Source organism: Rhincodon typus, chromosome 22 (genome assembly GCF_021869965.1).
Source record: "Rhincodon typus isolate 14 chromosome 22, sRhiTyp1.1, whole genome shotgun sequence".
Lineage (NCBI taxonomy): Eukaryota > Metazoa > Chordata > Chondrichthyes > Orectolobiformes > Rhincodontidae > Rhincodon > Rhincodon typus.
Window position 1 is genome coordinate 7,788,821 of NC_063353.1, and position 12,608 is coordinate 7,801,428.

The 12,608-nt window shown below is 41.2% G+C and overlaps 1 protein-coding gene across 1 annotated transcript in view; it reads right to left on the reverse strand.

The window, feature by feature from the left end:
- The window catches only part of LOC109935390 (solute carrier organic anion transporter family member 1C1-like), a 58,673-nt gene that overhangs the window by 33,813 nt on the left and 12,252 nt on the right, over nt 1-12,608 (reverse strand). Inside the window, exons 2-6 of the mRNA XM_020534025.2 lie at nt 6,071-6,212; nt 5,845-5,977; nt 5,602-5,729; nt 5,360-5,506; nt 5,063-5,161 (exon numbers count right to left, since the gene is read on the reverse strand). Coding sequence (XP_020389614.2) covers nt 5,063-5,161; nt 5,360-5,506; nt 5,602-5,729; nt 5,845-5,977; nt 6,071-6,212 — 649 coding nt within the window. The remainder of the gene's footprint in view (nt 1-5,062; nt 5,162-5,359; nt 5,507-5,601; nt 5,730-5,844; nt 5,978-6,070; nt 6,213-12,608) is intronic.

Here is a 12,608-nt window from a genome sequence, read left to right on the forward strand (position 1 = left end):
CTGACCGTCCCCACTCCGATCCTCCAGCCCACTGACCGTCCCCACTCTTAACCTCCAGCACACTGACCGCCCCCACTCCGATCCTAAAGCCACTGACCGTCCCCCCTCCAATCCTCCAGCCCACCGACCGTCCCCACTCCAATCCTCCACCCACTGACTGTCCCCACTCCGATCCTAAAGCCCACCGACCGTCCCCACTCCGAGCCTCCAGCCCGCTGGCCATCACCGCTCTGCTCAGGCCACCAGCCCACTGGCCGCCCCCTCTCCATTCTGAGCCTCCAGCCCACTGACCGTTCCCGCTCCGCTTCGAACCTCCAGCCCACTCTACCGGAGCTGGCCACACAATGTTGCAGTCACACCAGGGACAGACCATTCCCCAGCTCCATGTGCAGGAAGGATTCAGTCAGACACCCAGCTGCTGAGACACCTGTAAGTTTACAGGGGGGTTACAGGAATTGGGCTTTGGGGGTATTGCTGCTTTTCTTCGCATCCAACTTCATTCAACCTTCATATTACACTTTTACCACAGGAAAACCTCTCAAAACTGCACAGCCACAAATGGAGAAATTCAGGCAGATTGGGTCAGAACAGCATCAGACAAAACACTAGCCAGTTATTCAAAAAAGTCAACTGTGAGGCTGTGCTTGTTTCTTTTCTTCCCACTTCAGATAAAACTTAGGCAAATTCCAATTGGTGTCTTTTTAAACCCCTCATTTGCCTCAACAAAAAATTTTAAGTTTTTTTTAGCTATATTACACTTCAACTAAAATGGAGTTCACTTGTTTAACATTAGCAAACCAATTACAAGATTGATTTGAGTGAAAGGAAGATGAATTATTTTACCTACTAACTCTGAGGAAAAATATTTAAACATTACTTCAAACATACAAGAAACACAGGTATAAAGTTTAAGAAGTAGTGAGTGTTTGGTACAAAAAGATTAAGAGTATGCAGTTTAATAAGACCTTAGAGGGCTTGAAGTGTTAGGCATAAACTGGCAGCAAGTTTGTTTAGTTGATGGCTTGTATCATCAGTGAAATTTGTAGATGTTGTTGAATTTTTGGAAAATATGATATTTTTTCTGATGTGCTTCAACAAGCTAAGAGAAGACAGGGAGATAGAGGACCTTCCAAATCTGCTGTTATGAAGCCATTCTGTTCTCTCTGCTCTGCCTAAAAGCTTCTGCTTGAAGTGGGTTTTTTCATTTCAACATATTAAATTTCCAGAATGGTGATAATCAAACAAGAGATATAGACCTGAGTGACTGGTTTCAGTTATTTTGATGACAAGGTTAATTTCAGTTCAGACTAGATTTTCTTTATTGATAATTTCATGAAATGGCTCAACCTGTGGTCAGATGATCACCGTGACCATCTTAATTCAATGATTTTCTCTTTTTAAAATCATTTCACTCTGTGAAATGTCCTACGTATTAATAATCAGATGACAGAAGTAAAGTCCATTTTTACCATTATCTGTAAGGAATACTCTTAAATATAACATTTCATGGAACCATTAGAACTTTGGAGGAGACTCAAACAGTCTAGATTCAACTGTGACAGATCGAGTTTGACACAGCAAATAGTATGTTATTGATATTTTGGGTGCGGTGACATCCTGAAATCTTCGAAGGCCAGACAATTTACATGTTAACTGCAGGATTCTGAGCCCATGTGGGACTTGCACTGGAAGCTTTCTTAGGGCAGCCGCACCACTGACTATTTCATCTGCAGTTGTTAAAGGGTTACGACTGTCATTTGATGGGACAGTTTCATATGTTTCAAAAAAAAAGATGTTTTGACACTATGGGTGTTGCCCTTCCTAGTTGTCTTTAAGGAGATGGGCTTTCTTCTTGAACTGCTACAGTCTTTGTGGTGAAGGAACTGCCTTGGTGTTGTTAGGCCTGGAATTTCAGCAATTTGACCATAAAATTAGCTGCAGTAAGTTTTGCAGTTCTAATCATCCATTTGGAAGAAAGAACAAGGTAGTAAGAGGATGGGGAAGAGATGGTGGTGTCACTGGACTTGTAACTCAAGCTGGGGACATGGGTTCAAGTCCTACCATTGTTGATGGTGGAATTCAAATTCAATAAATAATATCTTTATTCAAAGGGTAGGCTGATTTGACCAGAAATTAGCTAAAGGTCAGTTTTGGTGAGTTTTATGGAGGTTTCTCTCATTGAGGCCTAGTGGGGTTCTTGTGCTATCTTTCCAACCTCCCCTTGTTAATTATGCACCATGCCCATGTAATGTCCCGCTCATCATATTCTCTCATTCACCACAGGTGGAAATACTGGGCACTGCTGGGACTTCCTGGGGTTCCTGGTAATGGTGCCATCTTTCAAACCAAGCCAGGCTCCTGGTTAAGTGCTGGCATTCTGCTGATGCCTTGCATGGTCCTTGCCAATTGCTCTGAAACATGTTGGACAGAGGGAGATTGGTAGCCCATTTTGCCAATGGGGACCTGGAGATCCTGGTGACCTGGGGTGCATGTGAGCACTGCCCATGGATCATAGTCTAAGTTGCTAGTGACTGATGTACAGAATGGAATTGTGAAGGAGCAAGTGGTGAGTTGGAGTAGGCAGGTAACTGGTCTGACTTGCATGTCAGTAATTGTCTCTATCTGGTGGCTGGGGGAATGGGAAACTGTACTTCAATGAGGAGAGATGACATAATAGTAAGCATATAAATGAACACAAATTGGTCTGTTGCCACTCCCTAGTGAGAATCTCATCTCACCGTCCAACACTTGGTTGGAAAATGGGACTACTTGCTTCTGATGTTGAAAAGTTCCTCACTGCTGATCTTAACTATCTCACCACAGTTGATTGTTGTAAAAGTCCATTTGGTTCCCTAATGCTCTTTCATGAAGGAGATCTGCAGGTCTGGCCTACAGGTGACTCTGAATCCATAGCAACATGGTTGACTCCTAAATGCATTCTAGGTAATTAGGGAATGGCAATAAATGCTGGCCTAGCTGGTTATGCTCAAGTTGCATAAATAATTAGAAAAAAAAACACACAAAGAGAAGATGTAGAACTTTTCTTGACACACCACGATGTTGGGATGTAGAATGAGCTGCTATAAAAGTGTTGGGAGCATAACCAATGGTAACTTCCATAAGTGTATCAGATATTAGAATTAGAACTAGAATTAGCTTCATTGTCACATGTACTCACATGAGTGCAGTGAAGAGTTTACAAGTCACCCCTTACAGCATCATCTTAGGTACCAAGATGACTAGGTTCAGATTCTTAAGAACAAATTCTTTGGGAAAAATATTAGAATAAAGATACATAGGAAAGATCTGGACGGCAATAGAGAAAGAGCAACTCAGTAGCTAGGAATAGGTCTGGAATGCACTGCCTGGAACTGTGGTAGAGGCAGGTTCAATTCAAGCATTTTAGAAAGCACTAGATAATTATTGAAAGAGAAACAAATGTACAATAGTATAGAGAAAAGGCAGGAGAATGGCACCAAGTCACGATGTTTAACTGGAGAACTGATGCTCTTATCAATACGATAAGTAAATGAGCATTTAATAGAGACTGCATATGGGAGAAAGTAAAACATAAAAGGAAAATTGTCTGATAGCCAAGGAAATGAAATTCCCAACTCTTATTGTTAACATTTGCCTACATAAAGTAAAGGAATACAGCTATCATTAGTCCCTCTCAACTTTGCTCAGCTTAGCCAAAATCATGAGCAGGGCATATTGAAAGTGTCATTATGTAGCTGAACTCTATCAAACCCTTGTTGTTACTATGGACACCTTGGAAACATACAGTTGAAGTTATGCGTGGAACATTGTGTGCACAAAGCTCCCAGAAATTGACACATCAAAACACAAAGTAAAAACACTAAGGAACAAAGAAATATCAACATATTTGTATATATTATGGACCTTAATTGGCCCCATCGGCAGCACTCTTCCCTTTCAGTTAAAAGGTTGAAAGTCTACCTACTCCAGTGCTAGACCCCAGTGCTGCACTGTTGGAGGGTCACAGTATGGAAATTCAAGGTAGACGATTTAAGATTGAGATGAAGAGACGTTTCTTCACCCAAAGACTAGTGAGCCTGTGGAATCCATTACCACAGGAATTAGTTGATGCCGAAATGTTGAATGTATTTAAGAGGTGACTAGGTATAGCACTTGGGGTGAATAGGATCAAAGGTTATGGACAGAAAGCAGGATTAGGCTATTGAGTTGGATGATCTGCCATGATTGTGATGAATGGTGGAGCAGGCTTGAAGGGCCAAATGGCCTCCACCTGCTCCTATCTTCTATGTTTCTATGTATGTAACTGCTGTACTTTTAGATGAGATGTTAAAATGATATCTAATCTACCCTCTTCAGTGGATGCAACAGATTCCACGGCATAATTTTGATAAACAGTTGAGGTTTTTCTGGTGTCATAGCAAAAACTTATCCCTCCATTAACATCACTAAGTTAGGCGATCTTGTTGTCATCGCATCACTGTTTGTGGAATCTTACTGTGCATAAGTTGCTTCTGATATTACATCAGTGTCTACACTTCAAAGGGTAGCTCATTGGCTCAAAAGCACGTTGAAACATTTTGAGGTGATGAAAGGTGCAATATCAATGCCCACCTTTCGTTTGTCCTCTTCTAAATGAACTTTTCACTTCTTGTAGGCTAGTTTTGTTTTCAGCTGTTCCAAGATCAGACTGTGAGGGCTCCAGTACTGGTGCAAGATCTTTGCTGTATGGTTGCCTTAACCAGTCGTAGAATTATGGGTTTCTTGAATTTGGCAAGCAAGGGAAAAGCTTGTTGCCTTGTGGATTCCTGGCAGCTGCAACCTCATAAAATTACCTTCAGTCTAAAGCACAAACCACTTGAGTCTCACTATATATGATATATATAAAACTACTCCCACTTTACTATCCCCACTTTTCCCTAGAGTTGCCTTCTCATTTGTGGATAGTTCCAGCCTGCCCTTAAACATAAAAAAGTTGGCTTTCTTTGGGATTTGAAAAGCCAAAGTCTTTTGCTTTGGAAAGCAAGTCAGTTGATAAATATTAGAAACGTTTCACAGTCCTTACCTGAGCTCACAAATCCAATGTCCACAAACAATCTGGCACATAATGATCCCAGCACAAAGCCAAATATTGGTCCTAGCAGTCCAAATGTGTACATGCATCCTGAAATAAAATGGGATTGTTCAATTAGAGGCGATCAAGGTGCTATAATTCCTTGCTTCCCTCTCTAGCAATATATTAAAGCAAGGAAGACACTTGCTACAAAGCTTGAGCTTGAGTGTGAAGGCTCTTACCCCTGCAACTTCTCTTTACTTTGAAAAGTACAATTTATTCCAATTCACTTGGAAACTTTGCAATTACCTAAATAGAAGGCAAAGTTTTCTTGTTTGGTGTGATCATCAAGATAAGATATACCCAAAGGAATGATTGGTGTCTCCCCAATTCCACGTATGAGATTTCCAAGGAATGCAAGGACCCAGAGGGAGGATTCAATTCTTTTTTCACAACCTGATACAAGACAAAGATTCTGCTATGAAGAGTAGAAAGTAGCAGTATAAGAGAAAAGAATAATCTGTTCAAAATCCGATGGAATCTTGACTTACCCAGTTTAGGCACTTTTGAGGAGGTGTTCAGGAATTCTGATGTTAGCTTGTCGTATCGTTCAGTTGAACACAGGGACACATTTAATGTAGAATTTTTTGAAGGTTTAATTGCTGATTCATATTCATAGCTGCAGAAATGGCAACAGTCTCATTAATGTAATATCGAACATTACTTTCAGTAACACGTTAATGTTTTTTCATAGAATCTAGACTACTGCTAAACATTTGGCCTTAGAAACTTACCGTCCCATGATGAAATGGGGCAACGCAATTATAAACGTGCCAATGGCCATGAGGATCATACCAGTTGCGATTAGTTTTGGTCGATGAAACTTCGCTCCAAAGTAACTCACAAAGGCAATCACCATCAGATTCCCTTTAGTCAAAAAAAACGACAAATGTGGAAGATAATCACAACTTGTTTCTGAACCTGTACACGGACAGGTTTATTTCTGAGTTTACTACTTACCAATTTCAAAGCTCCCGTCAGTGATGCCAATGAGTGAACTTGGAATGTCGAAGCGTCTCTCTATTTGCGTGATTGCACTCTTCATGTAGCTCCCAGCTAACGCTTTCGCAAAGAAAGCAAATGTCAAGGCTGCGAGAAACAACTAAACAAAATCACATTTGTAAATGGATGTTACTGGGGGAGCAACTGTACCAGAAAGTGGTCATCAATTCACACCCATAAATATATTTTCATTATAGTATTGTCAAAAATGATTAATTCCTTCCACCTACATATAAATGTGGTTGACACTTAATCCTGGGCAATTAGGGAGGGCCAATAAATGCTGTCCTAGCCAGCAACACCTACTTACATGAATGAATAAAATATAAATGCAAGATTTATGGTTATTTGCGATGTTCTGTCTGGTTCAGCTCAAATAAATGTCATGCCGAAGCACTCAATACTTATACTAGAGAATTTGCCAAAGTCTGCCGTCAAACAAACCAAGAAAGTATCGACACATGCTCAAGTTGAAGAATTTTTCTTTAAATGTATAGCACCAGTCTATGGCCAAGCAGGGTGGAATTGGTGCAGCCACTAAAATGCAAATTTTACAGTGTATTAAATCAAGGAAAGAATCAGCACAGCTAGTACATATTTAGTGCTTTTAAGGAAATTTCCTTGGACACAATGCAGAGGAAGACAATGGACAAGGAGACTTTGTGGGTGAGTTCAGAGGGTTGATTGAGGACTGGCTTTCTGTGGAGGAATTTCAAATCAATGATATGGAGGTAGAATTGATGCAAAAATGACAAATCATTTTATTACTGCTGTTCTTATGCTTCCAGAAAAAAAAACATTTGTACAGCCTTCATTAGGAGAATGAACCACAGGATATGTAGCCAATCAGGTTGAGGGATAAATCAAAATGTCCAGAAGTGATTATTAAGTTTCCAGAACAAGTAATGGGGCAGAGAGTATGGAAAGGATCAGGAATTTAACTTCAGGCACAGCAAATAAGGGGACAAACATAAGAAGGAGGGGAGTCAACAGAGGACTGAGGGCAGAGGGGAGAGGGTTGTCATGTTAGCAAGAAATGAAATTAATGTAATAGCAAGAAGCGATATAGGGTCATAAGACATAGAATCTATGTGGGTAGAGTTGAGGATCTGCAAAGGAAAAAAGTCCCTAATGGGAGTTATGTAGAGCCCCCAGTAGTTTTCAGGATGAGGGGAGGAAAATAAATCAGGAGATAGTAAAGGCATTTAAGAATGGCACTATTACAATAATAATGGGGGATTTCAATATGCACGTGGACTGGGAAAATCAGGTTAGCAGTCGATCCCAAGAAAAGGAATTTGTGGAATGTCTTCAAGATAGTTTTCTTTGCAGCAGCTTGTGGTAGACTCTACTAGGGAACATGCGCATCTGGGTTTGGTGATGTGTAATGAGGCAGACTTGATTCGGGAGTTTAAGGTGAAGGAACCCCTTGGGGGCAGTGACCATAAAATGGTAGAATTCACCCTGCAGTTTGAGAAGGAGAAGTCGGAGGCAGATGTAAATGTATTGCAACTGAGTAAAGGGAGCTACAAAAACATGAGGTGGGAGGTGGCCAGTGTTGATAGGAAGGGGAGCCAAACAGGGAAGATGGTGGAGCAACAATGGCAGGAGTTTCTGGGGGTAATTCGGCAGGCACAGCAGGAATTCATCCCAAGGAAGAAGAAATGCTAAGGAGAGGGCGATACAACTATGGCTGATTAGGAAAGTCAGGGATAGCATCAAAACAAAAGAAAACACATACAATGTGATGAGGATTAGTGGGAAGCCTTTAAAAACCAGCAGAGGACAATTAAAAAAGCACTAAGTGGGAAGACAATGAAATATGCAGGTAAGCTGTACAGTAATATAAAATAAGTTATTTTTAGTTATAAAGAAGGTAAGAGTGAGGCAAGAGCAGACTGCTGGTACATGAGGCTGGAGAAGGAGTAATGGGGAACAAAGAAGTGGCAGGGGAACTGAACAGATACTTTGCATTAGTTTTCACAGTAGAAAACACCATCAAAATACTAGAACTTCAAGTGAATCAGGGGCAGAGGTAAGTGCAGTGATCATCGCTGAGGAGAAGGTGCTGGGGAATCTGAAAGTCTGAATGTGGATAAATCACCTGGACCAGATGGAGTACAACCCTGAGTTCTGAAGGAGAGAGCTGAGGAGATTGTGGTGGCATTGGTGTTGATCATTTAGGAATCACTGGGAGGGTCTTAAAGGTTTGGAAAATAGCTAATGAAACACCTCTGTTTAAGAAGGGAGGGAAGCAGAAGACGGGAAATTATAAACCAGTTAGCCTGACCTCGGCCATTGGTAAGATTTTAGCGTCCATTATTAAAGAAGAGATTGCAGACTACTTGGAAGTGCATGGTAAAAAAGGGCTGAGTTAGCACAGAAGAGGTTCACAAGAATGATCCAGGGAATGAAGGGTTTGTCATAGAAGGAGTGGTTGAGGACTCTGTGGCAATGGAATTTAAATGGTGTGGTGATATATAACTTTAGGAAGGATTTATTTATCCTAGTTCTCTTAAAAGGGGGTGTGGTGTTGTAAACATGGTGGGGGAGGCAATGGCCTGGTGGTATTATCATTGGAGTGTTAATCCAGAGACCCAGATAATGTTCCTGGAGACCTGGGTTCAAATCCTGCCACGGCAGACAGTAGAATTTGAATTCAATAAAATATCTGGAATTAAGAATCTAATGAATCAATTGTTGGGGAGAAAAACCCGTCTGATTCACTAATTTCCTTTAGGGAAGCAAACTGCCATCCTTACCTAGTCTGACCTGCATGTGACTCTAGACCCACAGCAATATGGTTGACTTGCCCTCTGAACAATTAGGGATGGACAATAAATGCTGCCTGGCCAGCAACACCCTCATCCCATTAATGAATAAAGATGTACCTTTAGGAAGGATTCATTTATCCTGGTTCTCTTGAATGGGGGGTGGCTGGGAGCCAGGGGCGTGTTGTAAACATGGTGCCAAGGTATCTGCTCCATGGAAAGTAGAGGGAATAGCTTTGGTTTTCTCTTAGTGGACGAAAAGAAGCATGAGTGGTGGAGTCAGGCTCACACAGACCCAGGGTTTTAGTTTTGCTTTTATTTGTTAAAGTTGGGGTTTTCGAAGTTGAAGCTGCTAGATACAGCTTTCTCTCTCTGCAGCTGCGGAAGCAGCTTGATATCTGTCTGTCTGCAGCTAGGTTCATTCTGTCAATGTGCTTTCTCCTGGGTTGCAAAAGATTGCAAGTGAGGGACATCTGTTTTGCTGAATTTGCCTTTGCCAAGAGTGTGTTTATGGGATGCTGCCATATTGGAATAGTTGATGAGTAGTGGTTAAATAATATATTATTTTGTTACGTATTTTGATAGATTTAAAGTTTTGCCAATCCTTGTTTTTTTGTATTTTGACTATGGTGTCGGAATAACCAAATCGAACCAAATAACCAACCAAATCATATCTGGAATGCAGCTCCTTATATTTACTTTTAAATAAGATAAATGTAAGGGTCTAAGTTGTCTCCTTGTCATGCTTTGAGGGGGTTTGGTCTGGTTCATAACACATACTAAGAAGTTATAAACCTGTTATCAAGGTACAGCATTGCCTGTCTAGAATCTATACTGTCTTACAACAAATTGCTTTTACCATTTACTGGAATATTGCCGTAAGTGTTCCTACTGCTTTTTAAAAAAGTCTTCAGCACTTCCCTGCTGCTGAAAGACTGCAAGCCGAGTCTGAAGATCTCAACATGATGAGTTGTATGAGCAGTAAAATCAATTCCCCACCACAGCTCACCATGTTATATCGGTATACCAGCTGATGCTAAAGGTGGCTGCCCTCATCCTCTTTGAATATAGGAAACTGCACAGTTTACTTGGTCTAATGTGGTAGAGGAGAATCACTTCCTCCTCTAACTATTAGAGTATCTTGTTAACTAACTCATTGCATGTTACCAGCTAGTTATAGGTTACGTTGATAGGATAAACATTGTTATAGAGACTTTGAGGACCAGATACTAGGTCTCACTTCTTCAAGATTCAAACTTGTTCTGTCCACACTGTCTGTACTCACTATCTCCTTTCACCCTTATTTACTATTGGAACAACCAACTGAACTAATTCAAGTTATATATAATTTCAATGGATTGCGGTGATTCAAGAAGGCAGCTCACTACCACCTTCTCAAGGGCAAGTAAGGAAGGGCAATAAATGCTGGCTGAACCAGTGATGTCCACATACTCTGTATCAATCATCATTCTGCGTGGTGTTTATGGAACTCCTCAGTATCAACCCTCTCAAACTCTTTCAGACCTCTTTCAGTCATAACCATAACCTCCCTTAGACAATCAGGTACATTACTGTCATTTATTTCCCCTGCAACCTCGCAATTGTAATTTTCTGGTCACAGCCCCACCACCCCCATGTATAGCACAAGTCAAGAGACAACCATATTTTTATGGCGGCGATTTGTAAGTTTTGAGCCTTAAAGACTTGCAAATGTATTGTCCTTAACCTGCAATTTTTGCAGGAATGTTGTCTTCTTCTCTAAAATGTTATGTGCCATCACTCTGGAGAATTTGACTCCCTTTCCTTTAAGATGCTGCTGTAGTCTCTTTGCTCTCTGTTCGGTTGCCTATTGCCAAGTTGGGTGGCTTCCTTTTGGGCAGTAAGTTTTTTGCAGGTGACTCATTGGTGACAGTTTATTGAGGATCTGAATGGATGTAAATCCATTCACCAACCACTCAACTCGCACTCCACTTGAGAACCCTCTACCAATTAATGAAGTCAGAAGCATCCCCGCTTTGAGAACATTCAGCTCCAATTGGAAAACTCTAACCAATCAGCACTAGGAGCCAATAAGAAGCCCTGAATTCACATCCTACAGTGGTGGACAGAAACAAAATGCATGAAGCTGTCTCTTAGCCCATTACTTATAGGTGAATGTACAGATGTATGAGTTAGGGGCAGGTGTAGACCATTCAACCCTTCAATCTTGTTCCGCCATTTGATGAGATCATGGCTGATCTGATTGTGACCTCAACTACACTTTGCTGTTTACTCCTGGTGCCTTTTAACTCCCTTGTTGGTCAAAAATATATCAAACTCAGTGTTAAAAGTATTCAATGACCCTCGCCTTTACCATTCTTTGGGGAAAAGAGCTCCACAGCCTCACAGCCCTTCAAGAGAATTTTTTTTTCTCACATCTCTATCTTAAAGGAGACACCCAATAGTTTTAAACTGTGCTCCCTTGTTCTCGTCTATCCCCCAAGAAGAAACAGCCTCTTATCCTTGTGGTAAAGGTTTACACTTCAGTGGCTCAGAAACAGAGTTATTTTGACCCAATGGGTGGTACATCTGAAGATTGTTTAGCAGAAGGTATCCATTTGATTTAATCTGGCCCAAGCAATTGGTGGGATTGTCTGCTGTGTTATGTGATCTCAGATCCAGGTTTCCTTTTAGTTTCAGGGATATTGAACAGTCAAGTTCAGACCTATGGATTCAATGGGTTTGATGCATAACGTTGGGATCACAGCACTGGAATCACACCACTGGAATCACAGCACTGGAATCACAGCACTGCTGCACAGGGATCACTGCTCAACAACAGCCAATGCAAGAAAATGTTGATGTAGATCAATTAAACAGTAGTGTACAAGAAAAGTAAAGCCCTACTGAGATTGTGTGATCCTTTAGTCAGGCTAAGCATTAATTGCTGTATTGAACTTGGGTCACTGAGATACAAGAGTATACTGAAAACCCAGGGACTAAACAGAAGTGCAAACTGAAAGAACTGCAGATGCTGGAAATCAGGAACAAAAACAGAAGTTGCTGGAAAAACTCAGCAGGTCTGGCTGCATCTGTGAAGAAAAAATCAGAGATAACGTTTCTGTCTTTTTTCTTCACCGATACTGCCAGATCTGCTGAGTTTTTCCAGAAACTTTTGTTTGTGACTAAGCAGGAGTGGTTTGCAAGGCTAGATCCCTATCTTCAGAAAGTTTTGGGGATCTTAGTAAATTTAACCTGATGTTCAGCATGTCCAACTGTCAGCCTGAGGAAAAGCAGACTCAAACATTGCAGCCTGAAGACAGGGGAATCTGAGAGGTCATCCTATGTAAGGTGGAGAATAGTATGCAAAAGATAAACCCAGAATATCACTGCAACTAAAGTGTGATCTTGAGCAAGGGGACTGGGATTCAAACCAGTAAAAGTCAAATATAGTACTGCATGTTCTCAACACAGAGACTGATCAACACCTGGAAAGGTTAGAGTGTTTGAGAGACGAAGTCTGGCATTATTTAAGGAACAGTAGAATGTCACAATGGAAGGACTGCAGGGCATTTCTGGATGACCAAACAAAGAGAAATCTTACTCCCTGTGATAACAAGGTGTAGAGCCGGATGAACACAGCAGGCCAAGCAGCATCAGAGAAGCAGGAAGGCTGACGTTTCAGGCCTAGAACCTTCTTCAGAAAAAAAACTTTCTGAAGAAGGGTCTAGGCCGGAAACGTCAGC